General features: G+C 41.4%; 1 protein-coding gene and 1 non-coding gene across 2 annotated transcripts; both read left to right on the top strand.

The window, feature by feature from the left end:
• Positions 1–5,586: 5,586 nt before the first annotated feature.
• On the top strand, positions 5,587–8,384 carry LOC130736023 (uncharacterized). Its single transcript, XM_057587884.1, has 6 exons — positions 5,587–5,604; positions 5,743–6,568; positions 6,661–7,614; positions 7,695–7,899; positions 7,994–8,151; positions 8,257–8,384. Exons 1-6 carry the CDS (start codon positions 5,587–5,589, stop codon positions 8,382–8,384), a joined length of 2,289 nt encoding a protein of 762 aa, XP_057443867.1.
• Positions 8,385–17,351: 8,967 nt separating this feature from the next.
• Positions 17,352–17,458, top strand: LOC130741522 (small nucleolar RNA R71). The gene has a single exon (XR_009020416.1). It is a non-coding gene; the product is annotated as a small nucleolar RNA R71 (small nucleolar RNA).
• The last annotated feature ends 3,140 nt before the right edge of the window (positions 17,459–20,598 follow it).

The following is a 20,598-nucleotide window of genomic DNA, read 5'->3' as shown; positions in this document are numbered from 1 at the left end:
TTTTGGATGAATGCGGTTTTCGAGTTGTTTCTCCCAGCCAAGAAACCTCCTTCCATGGTGTCCAACACAAGGATTGACGCTCACAGGCTTGAAACCCTAACCCCTCCTTATGATGCTTCTACCATTGAAGCCGATTTCAAAAAGTATTTCACCATGTTCTTCGAACTGAAGCGCTACCGTTCCAGTTTTGCACCATACAGCAAACCCTCTTATGGCCCTCGGTGGCTAAGAAACTCCTACCCCAACCTTCCTGGTTCAGAGGATCTCTCTCAACATCAGATCGAACTCTGGCAAACCATACTATCCCCTAGGGTGCTGACTATCAATTTTGTCAGTAATGACTTCACCTTGTGCGGTTATAACCCTCAGTTTATTTCTCGACAATTTGGGCTAAGTCAAGATTTGCCCAACACATTGTTCGATCAATCTCTTGTCCTTTATCCTGGCTCCGTCACCAAACGTAGTGCCTTTGACACCACTATCAACTACTACAATGAGGAGCTGATCGGCCTTAGCCCTTTTAACTTTGCTCCATCCTTTTATGTCACCAAGGCATTTAAAACTTGGTGGTCTACTTATTGGAGCGACATTTCGATGTCGATTGAAGATTGTTTCCAGCGCATAACAAATGTTTTTCTTTTGCAGAAACAAGCTCCTAAGAAGACCAAAGGTATGCATACGTCTGAGATCAACGCCTTCCAACATTTCTTCGGTGTAGTACATTTTCCGGGTCCTCGACTTCAAGAGACTGTTGCCAAAGCGGCTCAAGTTCTCAGGCAAATGTGGGAATCTAAAGCCAAGAAAACTTGATTGATCATTCCTTATGATGAGGATGGTCTTTCTTTATTATTCGAAAAACAGGCTTTAAATTCCCACCATTGCCTACTTGTAAGTATGCTTTGGCCTTTCCATTGGTCCTTCCTAAATGGGTTGACCATGTAAGTATCAAGAATTTTATCATAGCGCGTTGCCTCCTCGGAAGCGGGTGACCTGGACTAAGTGTTACTTATGGAATTTTCCTTTCCATGTGCCGATCGAAATCTTCAACCACATATCGATAAGAACGCTTATTGGTCAAGGTAACTATTTCGACCTGGCATTTTTGCGATATTTATGGCTTAACTCTTCTTTGCTCTTTTCTTGCAGCTGAGCCAATTCCTCGATAAACTTATCAAGCCTCTCCCCGAGTGACTTATGCTACTATTGAGATTGATGATGATGATTATGATGTTAGTCTAGCCGATAAGCTCAAAGTGCCCAAGGTAATATCTAGGCTGTGGAGCTTCGTTCTTTCTTTGATATATACCCTTTATGACCTTTTGCTTTTATCTCAGAGTCAAAAACGAGGGGCCACGCCTACCACTTCTGCAAGCCAGAAAAAGGCCAAAGGTGCTGGTGGGTCTGCTGTGAGCAATACTTCCCCGGTTAAGTCGGCTAGCTATCATGAAGAGATCCAGCAAGGTGATGATCAATAGGCTTCCAGCCCTCCTCCTCAAGACACTACACCTATTCTTGTCGAGATGGCTTCGGCCAAGAAGACCTCCAGGAAGAAGTCTGGTCACAAATCTGGCAGCCCCTCTTCTCGCCATTCCAGGAGTTCGACAAGCTCCAGTCCTCTTAAAGAGTCTGCCCCTAAGGTAAGTTGTTATGTCGGACCCTGTGTGGGACAAGTTGACATTCTATTTTAACTCGAAACCAATCGCTTGGCAGCATCCTGGTTGCGAACCTTATTATACCAAAGAATGTCGAGGTAATTTTTCTAATTTTCCTTCGCAGGATACTCAGAACGCGTCTCCTCCAGTTTGTGAAAGAAGTATGCCACATGTTGAAGTACAGAGTGGCGAAGGCCAAGTGCCCCCAGTCACTCAGCCTGACCGGGTGATTGGTGTTATGCCTCCCCCAAAGGCTGATGCTCTAGCCTCGACACAATCTGATCCTTCTCCCCAGCTTCAACGGGACGCTAGAGTTGCTTTGCTTTCTCCTCATGCCAAAGGACGTTCGACTTCTTCCAAGACAGCAGCTTCTTCTCACACTTCTGGTGAGAGACTTAATGCCCTTTTGGTCCAAGACCCACTCGCCACTTTTCAAAGTTTCTTTGATGGAACTCTGAATCTGGATTCTCCGCCACTTCATACTGAAACTACTGAGACTGCTCAATCTAGTGGGGTAGTCAGTTCCAGCCAGATTGAAGAAGCTTTGAGTAAGCTGAAGGGGTTACTCTTCGACGGGGGTTTCATCGACAGTGTCCGGGCCAACCCTCAACCAGGCCATGACGTCAAGGAGTTGCTTACTTTCCTGTTGGGCCAGCGGCTCAACCAAGTTCAGGCTGATGCTCTTGTCGAGCTTCAGACTTTCTTGCTTGACCTTTTGGCCACACTTGACAAGGCCAACACTGTGGAGCAGCTCATCAAGACTAAAGAGGCACATGCAGGTGGCTTCTAACACAAATGGGCTCTTGACTGCAAAAGATAAGATCCTTAAGCTGACTGCTAGGAAGACTCTTATAACAACTGATCTGTCAAGTGTTGATGCTCGGCTGGATGGGCTTCAGAGGGAAATGGCAAGACTTGAGAGGGAGAAGGCAATGCTGATCGAAGAAGGTCCAGTCGTGAATGCCCGACTGACTACTCTAGCTGCTGAATGTGCAAGTGTGATGTTGTCGACATCTCAACTCTCCAAGGAGGTTGCAGCAGAGTAGGGTGTTAAGCAGAGCTTGGATGCCAGGATCGCTGCTGCCGGTGTTCAACTTGAAGCCTTTAAATCGAGGATTTAGGACTCTTTACTTTCCATTCATTGCCTTGGGGTTTGTAATGGCCATGTGTTTGTATGGCCTTTGTTGCCAATGTTTGTAATGCCCGTATTTTATGCCGTTGTTCGACAATGAATTTGCATTAATGATGTCGACATGATTTGTCTTCTGACTGAGCTTTTATTGTCGAGTTCGCATTATCTTGTTAAAATACTCCTTGCGTAGTATTTCTGAGTTTCATACTAGCTTGGCATCTTTTGCGGTAATCTAACTTTCCATCTTCCAAACCATTAACCAACTTCTTGGAAAATAGGGTAATTTATGACGTTCTTTTACCACGTTCTTGTTCAACGACGAAAGAACTTCCTCCACTCACGGTAGTGGCTGACGTGGCTAACTGTGCTTGGTTAACGATTTGGCAATTGCATGCCATGCATTAATGCGGCTGTTTGTTTCATTTCTATTATAAATAAAGCCGTTTTTACCCTTTCTCATCAGTAACTTCTCCTTTCCATTCTCATCTTCTCCCTACCACTACAACCTTCATTTTTGATTATGGATAGCAGACTTATCCTTCACCGCATCCGAGACATGGCCTTCCACCATAACCTTTTCCACGGCATGTATGAGTCTTCTTCTCGCCTCGATGAGCTTTTAGGGCTCATTGATCAATTTCTCCAAAGGCCCATCGTTGCACGCGTTAGGATCCCTCTTCAGGAGTTCCGGGGGCTACTCTTCGAAGCCAAGCCTCTGTTTGAAGAATTCAGGGAGCTTTCCGTGATGGTGTTTTTCCAGGAGTATCAAATAGATGAGTTGAAGGAGAAGTTCAACTTTCTCCAAGCCTCCTTGGACCAGCAAGACCCGGAAGGTCTCGTTCGACTGGCTGTCGAGATATCTGCGGTCTCTCTTGAAGACCTGGCTGCTCGTCAGAAGAAGGCTCAACTTGAGGGCCAGATGGCAGTGCTGGTGGATCAACTGGAACCTATGCAAGCTAGATATGATGGATATAAAGCCAATCTTCCATTCTAGGCTTTTAATTTCTTTTGTATCTCGCCATACTTGTAATGTCCTATTTTGATTAATGAAACATTTCTAGTTTGGCAATTTCGACACTTTCTTTTATTCGATTTTAACTTCATGCAGCATTGGCTTATACGCTTTTAGGTACTTGCCATTTATTGTAACAAATTGACGCTGACCGCTTAATTCTTTAATCACGTAGGCATTATTAGATAGTGCTTTCTCGACTTTAAACGACCCTTCCCAATTGGGGGCCCATTTTCCGTAGGCCCTATCTTTCTTATCCATTGGCAGGATAACCTTCCACACGTAGTCCCCTGTGACAAAAGATCAATTTTTAACCTTCTTGTTGTATGATTTAGCTATGCGATCCTTCTGCCTCATTAAGACGTCCAACGCCAAGACTCTTTCTTCGTCGAGATTTACCAATTCGTCTAGCATCATGTTCCAATAGACTTCGCTTGGGATTTCTTCTTGTCTTTGAATTCTGCACGATTGCAAGTATACTTCTGCGGGTAGCACAGCTTCTTGGCCATAGGCCAGTCGAAAAGGTGTTGTTCCTGTCGCTTCCATTGGTGAATTCCTGTAAGCCCACAGGACTTGGTTTAAGGACTCATGCCAGCTTTTCGGCTTTCGACCCACGTGCTTTTTAATCAAGCTTATTAGAGTTTTATTGGCGGCCTCTACTTGGCTGTTTGCCTGAGCATAGTAGGGGGTCGAGGTTAGAAGCTTTATGCCCCAGGATTCTGCAAAGGCTGCCACTTTTCGTCCTACGAACACTGTACCTTGGTCCGTTGTGAGTGACTCCGGCAATCCAAAACGATACACAATGTGATTCTGTATGAATTCGATTACCGTCTCTTGCGTCACACTCTGTAGTGGAATGGCTTCGACCCATTTAGTAAAATAATCAATTGCTACAATTATATACTTGTGCTGCCTTGACGAGGCTGGGTGAATCTCGCCAATTAAATCTATCTCCCATCCCCTAAAGGGCCATGGCTTGATAATAGAGTGTAACTCGCTAGCTGGCACGTGTTGGATTCCTGAATGTTTCTGACAATCTTGACAACCTTTTGCGTATTCGATGCAATCTTTCATGATAGTTGGCCAATACATCCCTTGCCTAAAAAGAATCCATTTCATCTTTGCCCCTGCTTGGTGAGCGCCACATAGGCCGTCGTGAGCGGCTGAAACAGCTATGAACGCATCGTCTTCGCTTAAGCACTTCAACAACGTGTTGTCGACATTCTTTTTGAACAATCAAGGTTCTGAAAACCGGACCGGACCGGCCGGTCGAACCGGTTCGACCGGGAACCGGGCACAGTGCCGGTCCGGAGCATAAGGAAAACCGCCTGCTGTTCCAACCGGGGTTAAACCGGTGAAACCGGTCCTGAACCGGCAAAACCGGAAAAAACCGCGGTTAGGCCGGTTATTCCCGGTTCTGAACGGAAACGTCAAAACGACGCCGTTTTGGAGAAAAACCGGGTCAAACCGTTTGAAAAAACAGAACGACGCCGTTTTGAATTATTTTTGAAAAAAAAAAAAAAGGAAAATAGAAAGGCAGAGAACGAAGAAAACGTTTGAGAAAGAAACCGTGAAACAGAGCAAGTGTAACGTGAACGTGTCGTCTGGAACCCTTCTCCTCTTGAGCGCCGACCTTGACCCTCCCTGCGGCGGCGGAATCCGACGACGGCGGTGGTCCCTGCGGAGGCGGTGGTCCCTGCGGCGGCGGCGGCCCTCAATCAACAGCAGGGTGTTTCAGAGTTCAAACATAGTAAGTGAGGAACAGAGCAAACTTGGTTCAAAGTTCAAACATGGCTACCACTCAACAAGTTCTTCTTCTTCTTCCAAACTGATTTTTCTTTTCTCTTTTCTGTTTTCAACCTTTTCTTTATTTGATTTCCATAGGGTTTGATTTCTCAATTCTCTTACTGTTTATGAATTTGAATATGATGACTGTTTAATTGTAGAATGATGGAAGAAATACTACTCCGGTTGATGCTTCTCCTAATGTTGTTGGGACACAAGAAGCGGCGGAAAACGCTGCTAATGTTCGTGGGAAAAAAGATCCTGCTTGGGAGCATTTTGCATTTCAAAAGGAAGGAAGGTCATGTATGTACACTTGCCTCTATTGTGGAACGTCATACAAAGGCGGGGGAATAAATAGAATGAAGCACCATCTTGCCGGCATACCAGGTCAAATATTAGCTTGCAAGAAAGTTCCTCCTGATGTTCGCCATAGAATGGTAGCTTTATTAGAAAGTATTGAACAAAAGAAAAATGAAGCCAAGAATAACCGCAATGAAGCATTTGGTGATGGAGCTATTGATGAAGTTAGTCATGAACTCAATGCTTGTCCAACTGTAACACCAGCATCTACTCAAAGCAAAGGAAAAAGGAAAGCTACTGGTGAAATTGACAATTACTTTGCTCCAAGAACGACTCCTGGATCCCAACCAACACTTAAAAGTGTTTTGTCTAGTAAAGAAGCTGTACACAAAGCTAAGATGGCAATTGCTAGATGGTTTTTTGATGCTTGCATTCCATTTAATGCATTACAATCACCATATTTTCAGCCAGCATTGGATGCAGCTGTTGCCATTGGCTCTGGTTTTAAAGGTCCATCTTATGATGAATTAAGGGTCAACTTGTTAGGAGATTGCAAGAAAGAGTGTCAGTTACTTGTTGAAAGCCACCGGGCCAATTGGGCTAAGTATGGATGTACAATCATGGCTGATGGATGGAGTGATCAACGACAAAGAACTTTGATAAATTTTATGGTTTATTGTCAAACAGGTATAATCTTTGTGAAACTTGTTGATTAATTGTTTGATATTGTTCATAATGTTGAAACTTTGTTGAATTCACTTGTTTATTGTATGGTATAGGCATGTCGTTTGTTAAATCTGTGGATGCGTCTGATGTTGTGAAAGATGCTTCAACATTGTGCAACTTGTTTTCTGAAGTTATTGAGTGGGTTGGACCTCAAAACGTGGTTCATGTTGTCACAGATAATGCGGCTAACTATGTAGCTGCCGGTAAATTGCTTCATCAGAAATATGAGAACATTTTTTGGACTCCACGTGCTGCTCATTGCATAAATCTCCTTTTGAAGGATATTAGTAGCTTGCCACATATTGCAGATCTTGCCTCAAAAGCTTCTAAGGTGACTATATTTATTTACAATCATATGATATTTTTATCTTGGCTTAGAAAAAGAAGTGGTTGGAAAGAAATTGTTCGTCCAGGGGTGACTCGGTTTGCTACCACCTTTATCACATTGAAAAGTATTTCTGATCATAAGTCTGATTTGCAAGCTCTAGTTGTTAATCAACACTTTATTGGTAATAAGTTATCAACGGGTACAGCTGGGAAACGTGTTAGTGAAATCATTTTAGATAATAAATTTTGGAGGGATTGTGAGGTGGTGTCAAATATTGCAGCTCCCATTATCCGACTACTTAGAATTGTAGATGGGGATGAAAAACCCTCGATGGGCTATGTTTATGATGGCATGCAAAGGGCAAAGAACGCAATCAAGCGGATGTTCAGGGATAAGAGTGAATTGTATAAGCCGTACACAGATATTATTTCAGCTCGATGGGATAAACACCTGAAGCGTACTCTTCATGCAGCAGCTTACTTTCTAAATCCTGGATTCTTTTATGATCCAAGTTTTGTTGAAAAGGATAGAGTTGTGCAGTCACTTGTTGATTTGTTGGAGGTGAAAAGTCTATGTGCTAGCTTACCCAAAGCCCTTCTAGAGATGAATGTCTATCGTGAGCGGAAAGATTCATTTAGTCGAGCAAGTGCTTTGCAAGCGGCAAGCCAAATTCAACCCGGTAAATAGTTATCTAAATTGTATTGTGTAAATTTATTTTATTGCAATATATAATAGTTTTAATAAATTTATTTATTGCAGCTCAATGGTGGTCAATATATGGGAGTAGTGCTCCATTGTTACAAAAGATAGCAATTCGTATTCTTAGTCAAACATCATCATCTTCAGGGTGTGAAAGAAATTGGAGTCTCTTTGAACGCATCCATACCAAAAAACGAAATAGACTTGAACATCAAAGGCTAAGTGATCATGTTTATATTACTTATAACTTGCGTTTGAAGAAAAGGTATATTACTAATTTACTATCACTTATATGCTTTCATTTTTTTGCAATATATCTTAGCTCTCTAACTTGAATTTTTTTTAATGTTCCATTTTAGGAGTGAATTGAAGAAGAGAACTTATGATCCTGTTGATTATGAATGCATCAATAATGTTGACTTTTGGGTAGTTGAGGAAGAAGCACCTCCTGAGTTTGATGATAATGAGGCTGAGCTTGTGAATAACATTTATGAAGATGATGCAAGAGATGTTGCAGGTAAAAAATTAATCATTTAATCTTATTGAGCTTGTTTCAAATTTAGAAGTATTATTTCAAAAGCTACATTTAAGTAAGTTTTTCACTTTCACGTTATGTAATTAGGTGGTGAAGAAGTTGACATTTCAGAGGAGCCACTGATGGAGTCAGTTGATTTTCAAATTGAGGCAAATGTTGAATCATCGCCGTTTGATGGAATAGAGTTCAATCTTAATGATGTTAATGATTTTTGATTATATTTGTTGTGTTGTTAACTTGTTATTCATACTTTGTTAAGTGTTGTTAAATTTAGACTTTTGTCATTGGTATTGATTTAAGGTTGTTGTTGAACCTAAATGTTATGAGTTATGACTTATGTAAGTTGGTGGTGTTTGCATCTAAACAAACTATCATTTGGACTTGTGGAGTTACATTTGTTGGCTTATATATTTTAGCTTTTGTTATTTACTTATTTTACTTTACAACAATTAGATTTAGTCATTTAGATGACCTAAAAAAATTATGTATATATATTTTTATATGTATATAATATAAAATTATATTATTTATATTGATACGGTTCAACCTCGGTTCAACCTCGATTCAACCCCGGTTCGACCTTTGAACCTTAAACCAATGCCTTGACCGGTTCGATGACCGGTCCGGTTTTCAGAACATTGTGAACAATTCATTGCCTATGATGGTATAATTTAGAGCCCTATATTTGACTTTTCTGTCGGTTGACCCTATAGGGTTCTGCAAGTATTCGACGATTGGCTTTCTCCAATCATTGGGAGTAAGGTTATCGATAGCCATAACGTCGAGATCCAAAAGACTCAATTTCTCCTTGATCCTAATCAACTCTTTCAATTTTTGTTTATCTATCATATACCCAGAAGCAATTTGTGCTAACTCATTATCCTCTTGATTGCTTACCCTAGGTTTGTAGCTAATTCCTGCTTGGTCAAAATTGGCTAGTAAACTCATGGCCTTTACGTAGTATTTTGCCAAATTTTCACTTATGCACTTATACTCCTTGGTAAGTTGCTTTACAACCAATTCTGAGTCACCTTTAACTTCGACGTTCTTTGCCCCCAAGGCCAACAGTATTTCGAGGCCCGAGACTAAAGCCTCATATTCATATTCGTTATTGGAGCAACTTTCTCGAATTCGAAACATGAATTTGGTTGGGATTCCTTGTGGGGACACTATGAACATACCGATTCCTGCTGTAATCCTACATAAGCTATCTCTTCAGGCATAGTGTGATCTGCCAAGAAATCAGCTACTGCTTGCCCCTTAATTGCCTTTAAAGGGGCATAAGTGAGCGAATATTCGGTTAATGCTAAAGACCATTTACCAATTCGACTATGCAAAATAAGCTTGGATAACATGTGCTTTATTATATCAAAGTGAGAAAAAACCATTACATCAATTGGCTTTATATAATATTTCAGCTTGGTACAAGAAAAGTACAAACACAAACACAGTTTCTCGATCATAGTGTATCGAGTCTCAGCATCGTTTAACACACGACTCAAATAAAATACGGCTCTTTTGATGCCATCTTCATCTTCTTGTGCCAACATGCTGCCAATGGTTTCATCTGTAGCCGAAATATATAACTTCATTGGCTTCCCTTTTATAGGAGGAATCATCATCGGAGGGCTTGCCAAATAGTTTTTTAGCTCATCAAATGCTTTTTGGTGCTCTGCTTCCCAGCGAAAAATGTCTTCCTTCTTTAGTCGAAGAAGGGATGAGAAAGACTTAGTTTGGTCACTAAGGTTAGCAATAAACCTTCTAAGGAAATTGACTTTGCCCAATAGCGACTGCAGTTGTTTCTTGCTAGTTGGTGGACTTGTGTCGAGAATAGCTTTGGCCTTGTTCTTGTTGATTTCGATGCCTTTCTTGTGCACCACAAAACCCAAAAAGTCACCTGCAATTACACCACATGCACATTTAAGAGGGTTCATTTTTAGGCCATGTCTCCTCATTCTCTCGAATGACTTGGATGGGGACTTGACCACTATGTCATCAATATAAACCTGCATAAAAGTTTCAATAAAGTCATGGAAGATAGTATTAATTACCCTCTGGTAGGTCGCGCCAGCGTTTTTCAAACCAAATGGCATGACCACCCACTCATATGTCCCTAAAGCACCAGGACATCGAAATGCTATTTTCGACACATCCTCCTTGGCAATGAAAATCTGGTTGTAGCCAGAATATCCGTCTAAGAGACTTAAGTATTCATGGCCTGCTGCTTAATCTACCATCATCTCGGCTATGGGCATGTGATATTCATCCTTGGGTGTGGCAGCATTCAGATCTCGAAAATCTATGCAGACCCTCATCTTACCATTTTTCTTGATTACCGGGACTACATTGGCCAGCCACTCAACATATTTGGCCGCTCTGATGAACTTGCACCGTAGCAATCTTTCGATTTCTTCCTTGATTTTTACTAGAACGCCTGGATGGAATCTTCTGGGCAGTTGTTTTACTGGCTTCCTGTCCTCTTTGATTGGCAGTTGTAATTCTACCAAGTCTCGACTCAAACCAGGCATCTCATCATAATCCCAGGCGAAACAATCTTTGAATTCTTTCAACAACTCTATCATTATGCCTCTAAGCTTTGGGTCGATCAAGGAACTTTTGTAGGTTGGTCTTTTCTTCGAGCCATCTCCCAAATATATTTCCTCCAAAGTGTAAGACCTGGATTTGCAGAACAAGTTAATTTCTGACTCATGCGTAGAATCAGTGTAAGCGTGACAGGATTTTGATGTTTGAGAAAGATTAATGAAGAAGAAAGTTCAGGAATTGCTTGAGGAATGTTGCGTAGTCGTGTTAGGAAGTAGTGCGAGTCGTCTGCACACCTGCCTTATGGCGAGCGTGTCCAGAATAGGCTAATTTCGCTTTTAGAGCAACGTATTAAGTGAGATTTTGAATCCTTGGAAAATTTAAAGGTTCTCTTTATTTTTTCTTCGACCAGCGTTTCATTTCGGAACCCTGGACTGTACGCACGATAGTATTCACTTTTTGGAAGTCCGACGACGCTAATTTCTTTGCTTCGAAACCCTAGATTCGAGCGATGGATGAAGACTTTTTCTATTCGGGACTTTTAACGAAGTTTCCGTCCATGTTGCCAGATTTGTTTCGACATTTCCAATCTTTCTTCAGAAGGAAGTTTTGTCGTCTAACCATCACAGCAAAAAGTAGTTTTTCGGGACAGATTAACTTACACCGCTTTTGGGATTTTAGAAATCGTTTTTCCCAAATGTCAGAGATATGTTTTGAGTTCTGGAATTCTGACGCCAGAATCTATCTTAGAATTCATCGGTGAACATGCTGCAAAAATCGGAATCGCGAAATTTTCATTTTCCCGCGATTTCACCTGCCTATAAATAGTTGAAAAATCCAAAATATCTTCATTTTCTACCATTTGGGGCCGCGGTTCAAGGAGAGGAGAGGAGAGGAGATTTTCGCCGAAACTCGACCGATCTTCGCGCAGTTCGTTCCTACTTCAAGGTATCGAGGTAACTAGCTTGATTCTTACCTCTAATTATCGTTTCTACTGCGTTTCTTTAGTCGTTTCTGTGCTCACAGTTTTGAGCTTTTTGTAAAACTGTCCGTTTTTCCTGATTTCTCTGCTGGGTTATCTTCTCTACGTGCCCAAGAGTCTAGAACCTCCGTCAGTATTCGCCGATTGTGATCGAGTTGTCCAGGATCTGAAAAACTGATTCAAAACTCTTTTGTCGCACATTTCGAAACTTTACTGTCGAAAAGTCGTAATCTGACTTCGTGCCTTTAGGATTTGTTGTCACGGATGTCGTTAGGATCATTGCTGTCAAATTTGTTTTCCGAACTGATAACTTTGAGGTTTTGAGCTTTTATTTTGGACCAAAACGCCCCTGAACAGCCGTATTTCGATCCGATCGTCCGAAAATTGTTCCGACAGTTTCTTTGCCTTAGTTTTACCCTAAAACTACCTTGTAAACAGATTTGATCGAAGAAAAAGAGCCGGAGCTCTTTTTCCTTTTTGGCCGAGAGCTATGTTGTGAGGGGGGGGGAGTTTTCGTTTTCGAAAACTTGTCTTTTCGTACTCGATTGTTGTATTCTGAAGCTTTAATGCTTTGTCTATCGTTTATGAGTTGTATTGCGATCGAACTAATCGATTTTGTTTGGATTCTGCTTTGTTTTTCTCCGAGGTTCAGTTGAAGGAACTTTGGGAGTTTCAGAGCAATTGTGTGAAGGATATTTGATCACGAGACTAGAGCAGCTCGAGGTTAGGGCAACTTACTTATTAGCTATGACTGTATGATAGGCGTCGAGAAATTCGACTTATGCTTTGTGTTGATATGGATTATGATGATGAACTGATATTATGATGTTGTCTATAACTTATGATGTTGAGATGTTGTTGAATGGTGCGTTCTGACGCGACTTCGGAGTGGGGAATTCATTGATCTGGTGATCTTTGATATTTCGGGTTGGATGAACAACCCTAGGCAAGTTCAAACTTGGGTTTGAGACTTAGCCATTTGTTCGTATTCTTAGACTTTCCCCGGGAAACTTCTTTTGGTGGGTTTTTGGAAAACCTAGTGTTGGTAAATCCGCAAGTGTACGGAATCCACCCGGTTTTAAATTTATCGAACCACAGGGAATTGGAATGTGAATTCAGTTTAAGCCTCGAGTTCACGGTAAGAAAGCGAGTAAAATTCAGTTTTAAGGTTGATTGTTTAGGTGACTAATTAACAAGCAATTGAAATATAAGTGTGTGAGAACAATGGTGAGCATGCCTTGGGTTCTTGCTTGACTAATTCAGTTCTAATCAACCTATTCTGTCCACAAAACTCTGAGTCTCTCCTTGATGTTCTAGCCTAATCAATCATCTATCGATGCCTCGCATAGACAATCCTCTCAAGCCAAAAGATAGGCACAATTCCTTGATAACCTAAACATTTGCTAAAGGCATTAAGCATGCAATTCAGGCCAACAAACCCCAGCCCTTCCTCTATTCCTAGTAGCAAGTATAGAAGAGGTAATCCCACAACAAGTCCCTAATCTATAACAAACTTCCGTTCTATTATAGAAAAGCATAAAGCTAGCACATGTTCTAACTTGAAACATAAAGCATGGATTTGGGATTCAAGGGTTTACTCAGAGGAATCATGAATAGAAATAGGAATTAAGATTAAAACATCATAAGTCTTACAAAGAACCCAAAGCAAAAGGGGTTTAGCCAAACATGGCTACGAAATCCATACAAGAAGATAAAGATGAAACCTGAAACATAGGGCTTAGAGAAAGCTCCTCAAGCTCTAGAACTCAAACCCTCTCTTCTAACTTATGAAAATTTGATACATTGACAAAAGGTTCCAACAGAAATGACAAAAAGCCTATTTATAGGCAAACAGGTCGAGTCTGGGCGCTCAGGCGCCAATTCAGAGCGCTTGAGCGCCAATTCCAGCTGAAAACATGCTCTCTGGAAGGCAATTGGCGCTCAGGCGCTCAATAGGAGCGCTCAGGCGCTCAACAAGAGCGCTCAGGCGCCAATTCCTTTCTAGCATCTTGTAAACATCGATCCAATTGGCGCTCAGGTGCTCAACACGAGCGCCTGAGCGCTCTCTACATGCTAGAAAGCCTCTTGACCTTCTTCTTAACTCCCCTTTAAGCCTCCCTTCAATTATCCAAGCCTTTTGACCTTCTTTCTTCATCAGTTTTCAGACCTAGCTGCTTGGGAACAAAGCAAGGAAAATATCTAGGATTTCCAAGAGTTTATTAGCACAAAAGACCCTCAATTCAAGTAGAAAAGATATGCAAGTCTTAAACTTACTTAAAATGCATGAAAGGTCCCTATAAAACTATGAAATTACCAAAACAAAGTAGAAACACAAATAAAGATAAAAATGCATGAGAATGCATGAAACACTACATGAGACTCAACAAAAAGACTCAAAACAAACTAAGAAATGACCCTAAAAACACTACTAAACTAGGGTCATCACACCACTATACTCAACGACAGCTCGCCCTCGAGCGTAAACAACACTCGCTTGCCCTCAAGCGCAAGAAATGCTCCCAACACAAGTGCTCAAAACAAGGAATACTTCAAAGAAAACCGGGAGATTTAGCAACTACAGCTGGTTCCAAAAGAAAGACACAACAATCCACTTCATGCAACTTTTAGACAAAGGAGAGTGTAGAGTCCATCATGAGAAGCATATAGATCTAAAATTCCTAGGATGAGATATATATTAAGTGCACTGAGCACACAAGTAGTTCATAGGTTCTGGATATCATTCACTCAAGAGCAACAGAGATCAAACATGCACAAATTCAATGAGACTTAAAAGGGTTGAAATGTTGGCTTGGTGAAGTACAAGGTGGTTGGTCCCTAAGGAAGGCTAGAGCTTCAAGCATCTTGAGTGTGGTCCTATTAGTAATCCCGGAGCTTTAACAACAAACTTTTTAAGCACAAGTCTCTTGACCCCTTTTTCAACTTTCTCTTCTTCTATTTTTTTTTTCTTTTTTTCAACTCCAACTTGATTAGGAGTCTCTTTTTTTTTCTCTTTTTTTTTCTTCTTTTTTTTTACATTTAAGGCAAGAGACATTCCCAACTTTAATTACTAGCTCCAACACAATGCAAGGACCAACACTCCCCAAAGTCCAACCTATCATTCATCCCAATCATTTAGCTAACAAAGAAATCTTCAATAGGCTCAAAAGAGACAACTAGGGATAAATGTTCAAGCCAACAAACTCTGAAGCTCAAAAACCTACAGGTCTCAAGAATTGTGCAAGTATCAAATAGCATGCAAAGAATGAAATCAATACAGAACTAAGAAGTATGAGTGAGTCAGGATCCTCCAGGGAAATTATATGGTGAAGGGTCAAAGATGGACCCTTATGGACTCACACCAACTCTATCCTTAGGAAACACTCGGAAGACCGAAGTCTCCTCCTCTCTTCCCCAAAGCATGCAATCACTCATCCCCAAAAGACAACACAAGTATTCACAAAAACATTTTCAAAACCAGCAACACGTTAGAGAACAAAACTTGCGGGCAACAACATGTGAGTATAGGGAAGTAAATACCCCAAAACGACTCTAACTTACTATGCATGATGAAACAGAAAAGAAAGTTCTACAAAGAGAAAATATGCTAAAAATGCATGAATTAACTTAAAGGAAAGAGATACACCTCCTCTCCAAGTCAAGCACAGAGGCTATAGAACCGCCTCCCGCTATTGAGTTGCATGCTCTCTCCTCCTACAAAATGCAACAAACAAACAAGCGAAATAAAACAAGACTTGGGTTGTCTCCCAAGCAGCCCTAAGTTATAGTCCTAGGTGGACTCTCCTTCCTTTGGTGTTAGGAAGGAAATTCCTTACCATCAATCTTCTTACCACATGGGCAAGGTAGGAACCTTGCACAAAACCTTTGGAACAATTCCTCCCAAGAGAGGGTTTGATCTAACCATCGTACCAAATCCTTGCTCCCCCCTTCAAGGAGTGAGGGAAGAGCTTAATCTGGAGCTCATCACTAGTCACACCTTCCATCTTAACAAGGTGACTAGCTTGTGTGAACCGGGGCGATGTGGGCTTGGAAATTCTCATCTTTAGACCCCCCATACTTGTTTTCACTAACAAGCTTGATGAGAACTTTATTCAGCTCAACATCTTTTTCACTTACCTTGGGGGTCTCCTTTGAAGACCTGGACAAGCTTTTGATCATATCACAAACAAAACCATCATTAATGTTAGTTTGCAAATTAGGATTGAAAACCGAAAATCTTACATTGTCCTCACCAACTCTGAGAATGAGCTGACCCTTATCAACATCGATCTTCGCCCTGCCAGTGGCTAAGAAGGGTCGGCCAAGAATGAGAGGAATCTTTGCATCCTCCTCCATGTCTAGCACCACAAAATCAACTGGGAACACGTACTTATCAACCTTAACCATCACATCTTCAATGATCCCATAAGGTGTTTTTAGGGATCGGTCAGCCATTTGTAAGGAGAGCATGGTCGGGGTGACCTCTCCTAAGTTCAGCCTTCTAAACATGCTAAGCGGCATCAAGTTGATGCTCGCTCCCAAATCACACAAGGCTTCAACAACAGTCAACCCCTCAATCTCCACTGGGATAGTAAAACTCCCGGGATCCCTTCTCTTCTTAGGCATTTTCCTTTGCAAAATGGCACTACACTCCTCGGTCATCATAATAGTTTCATCAACCTCACTCAACTTCCTCCTCTTATTTAAAATGTCCTTCATGAACTTAGCATCGATAGGCATTTGCTCCAAGGCTTCAGAAAAAGGAATATTGATGTGGAGTTTCTTAAAAACTTCCAAAAACATAGAAAACTATTTATCCAGATTTTTCTTGACCAAAGCCTTGGGGAATGGAATCTTACTAAGTTCAGGAGAAGGAGTGCTCACAACTCTAGCTTTCACAGGTTCACTCACTCTCTTCTCCGTAGCACCCTCATATTCTTCCTGTACTTTCTCATTTTTCTCTCCCTCATCTTGTTTTTTTGACTCGTGTAACACTCTCCCACTCCTAGTGGTAACAACAGCAAAATTCTCTTGTTTAGACAAAATTAAAGAATCGGGAGAAAACTTACCTTGAGGTATCTCGGCCATTTGCTTGGCTAGCTGGCCAAGTTGGTTCTCCAAGTTCTTGATAGCCGCCTCTTGGTTCTTATGGTTGTTGTTCATGCGGTTGATGCAACTCTCCAAAAGCTCCTCTAAACTCCTCTTGCAATTCACCTTTCCAACAACTTGTGTTTGGACAAGAGGTTCATGATTTGAGGATGGAACTATGCTTCCTTGAGATATAGCTTTGGCTTCATTTCTCTCAGCATTGACAGTACACAAGTTACTAACATGAGGTCCACCACAAGACTTGCACTCCACACAAGTCATTCTTGCACCAATAGCCTTAGTCTCCTTAATATGCATTCGAATCTCCGCCACTTGTTCGGTGAGTTGCTTGTTGGAGGCCAAGAGCTTGTCATAAGCTTCCACTTCAAACTTACTCCTTCGGGTTTGGCGATCATTTTCAGAGTTCATGGCTCTCGCTGCCATCTTTTCTATTAAGTCATACCCCGCTTGTGGGGGAAGAGCATCGAACTCCCCATTTGAAGCCGCATCTAGGCCAAACCTCCAAGAGTATTGTAGACCATCATAAAATGTTGCAACCAATTCAGCTTGGGTGAGATTGTGTTGAGGACATTTCCTCAATAGCTTCTTGAAGCGCTCCCAAGCTTCATAGAGATTTTCCTCAGTGGTTTGCACAAAATTCATAATGTCTTTTTTCAGCTTCCTCAAAAGAGCTCTTGGGAAGAACCTTGTTGTGAATTTTTCTGCTAGGTCTTCCCAAGTAGTGATACTCCCTTGAGGTTGTGAATTCAGCCATTCCTCCGCTGCATCCTTCAAAGAAAATGGAAACAAGCTCAACCGAATTGCATCCGTCGGAACATTGTTCACACGGTAAGTGTTGCAATTCCGGATGAACCTCTCCATGTGAGCATGTGGATCTTCCAAAGTACCTCCACCATATAGGTTTTGGCTCACCAAGTTGATGAATGCCGGTCTCAACTTAAAGTTTCCCACTCCCTCGGGAAAGACAATGCTCCCGGGATAGTCATAACTCATGGTAGCCGAAGTGAGTTCCCGAAGAGACCGGTTGGCATTCTCAACTTCTTATTCACATAATCGGAGGGTGATCCCCTCTTGGATTCTTGCCTCGATATGGGCTTGCATCTCCTCCTCCGTCATTTGGCCACCCATGGCGGTGTCTCTCGTGAGAGTAACCTGAATCTGTGACACTCAACCAGAGAAAGATTAGTAGCACCAATTCTAGACAAAGATAAAAAAAAAAAAAACCACAAACTAAAAACTTAAACCAAAAACCACAAACAATTCCCCGGCAACGGCGCCAAAAACTTGTTGGTAAATCCGCAAGTGTACGGAATCCACCCGGTTTTAAATTTATCGAACCACAGGGAATTGGAATGTGAATTCAGTTTAAGCCTCGAGTTCACGGTAAGAAAGCGAGTAAAATTCAGTTTTAAGGTTGATTGTTTAGGTGACTAATTAACAAGCAATTGAAATATAAGTGTGTGAGAACAATGGTGAGCATGCCTTGGGTTCTTGCTTGACTAATTCAGTTCTAATCAACCTATTCTGTCCACAAAACTCTGAGTCTCTCCTTGATGTTCTAGCCTAATCAATCATCTATCGATGCCTCGCATAGACAATCCTCTCAAGCCAAAAGATAGGCACAATTCCTTGATAACCTAAACATTTTCTAAAGGCATTAAGCATGCAATTCAGGCCAACAAACCCCAACCCTTCCTCTATTCCTAGTAGCAAGTATAGAAGAGGTAATCCCACAACAAGTCCCTAATCTATAACAAACTTCCGTTCTATTATAGAAAAGCATAAAGCTAGCACATGTTCTAACTTGAAACATAAAGCATGGATATGGGATTCAAGGGTTTACTCAGAGGAATCATGAATAGAAATAGGAATTAAGATTAAAACATCATAAGTCTTACAAAGAACCCAAAGCAAAAGGGGTTTAGCCAAACATGGCTACGAAATCCATACAAGAAGATAAAGATGAAACCTGAAACATAGGGCTTAGAGAAAGCTCCTCAAGCTCTAGAACTCAAACCCTCTCTTCTAACTTATGAAAATTTGATAAAATGACAAAAGGTTCCAAAAGAAATGACAAAAAGTCTATTTATAGGCAAACAGGTCGAGTCTGGGCGCTCAGGCGCCAATTCAGAGCACTTGAGCGCCAATTCCAGCTGAAAACATGCTCTCTGGAAGGCAATTGGCACTCAGGCGCTCAACAGGAGCGCTCAGGCGCTCAACAGGAGCGCTCAGGCGCCAATTCCTTTCTAGCATCTTGTAAGCATCGATCCAATTGGCGCTCAGGCGCTCAACACGAGCGCCTGAGTGCTCTCTACATGCTAGAAAGCCTCTTGACCTTCTTCTTAACTCCCCTTTAAGCCTCCCTTCAATTTTCCAAGCCTTTTGACCTTCTTTCTTCATCAGTTTTCAGACCTAGCTGCTTGGGAACAAAGCAAGGAAAATATCTAGGATTTCCAAGAGTTTATTAGCACAAAAGACCCTCAATTCAAGTAGGAAAGATATGCAAGTCTTAAACTTACTTAAAATGCATGAAAGGTCCCTATAAAACTATGAAATTACCAAAACAAAGTAGAAACACAAATAAAGATAAAAATGCATGAGAATGCATGAAACACTACATGAGACTCAACAAAAAGACTCAAAACAAACTAAGAAATGACCCTAAAAACACTACTAAACTAGGGTCATCACCTAGAATGAATAGAATTTTGAAAACTAGAGACTTTGGGAAACCTAGACTTTGAGAAATAAACTAATAACTTGACTAATTCAATTCGAAACATTTTTATTTACGAATAATCATAGGAGAACTAAAGGGGGAAAATGATTGCGAAAGACGGGGAAAAGTCGTCAAGTCTTGAAGTTACTGGGAATTGGGGAAAGCCACTAAGGTGAGCTATGGTGATGATTGAAAGTCACCGATTACTTTAGTACTCTTATTGTTGGGTTTTGTTATTCGAGTTGTGTTGTATTGACCGACACTAACTCTTGGGTTTTGTTATTCGAGTTGTGTTGTATTGACCGACACTAACTCTTGGGTCTTGTTATTCGAGTTGTGTTGTATTGACCGACACTAACTCTAGGTTTTGGGTTGTGGGAGTTGTGTTGTATTGACCGACACTAACTCCGAGTTGTGTTGTATTGACCGACACTAACACTTGGGTTTGTTTTGAGTTGGGTTTGAGTTAAACACTTATGTGGTGAGGACGATTCGATGTTTGGCTAACCATATTGCATCAATCGGGTGAATAACGGGAATGGTTCACCTGTGCATCTTTTGGTGAATAACGGGAATGGTTCACCAATGCATTAATGATGAATAACGGGAATGGTTCATCATACGGTGAATAACGGGAATGGTTCACCAAGGATGAATAACGGGAATGGTTCATCTATAGTGAAGAACGGGAATGCTTCACTTGTGGCGAACGGAAACGCGTCACAATCCGGATCATATTGAATTGCATTTCACGCATACATTCATCCTGACTGGAATTGTGTGCTGTTTGATTTATTGAAGCATTGTTAGAGCCAATAACATGCTAGGATTGTTTATATATATATATCAACATATATATCTATACCCCATATCACATGTTGAGTGTATATCTACTATTTCCGTGAGTTGACCCTAGCGCCTTGGCTTTGGTTTCATGTTTTTTTTTGGGCGGTCGGCCTGCTGCCAGATGTTGACGGTGGATTGGGTTTCAAAGGTCTCTCCTTCGGGGGGGATCAGGTTTGAGCTGGATGGCCGACATGCCCCCACCGCTTGGGTGATCGATCTTGTGGGTCTTCAGGCG

Source organism: Lotus japonicus, chromosome 2, assembly GCF_012489685.1.
Source record: "Lotus japonicus ecotype B-129 chromosome 2, LjGifu_v1.2".
NCBI classification, from domain to species: Eukaryota; Viridiplantae; Streptophyta; class Magnoliopsida; order Fabales; family Fabaceae; genus Lotus; species Lotus japonicus.
This window is presented reverse-complemented; position numbering and strand designations above follow the sequence as displayed.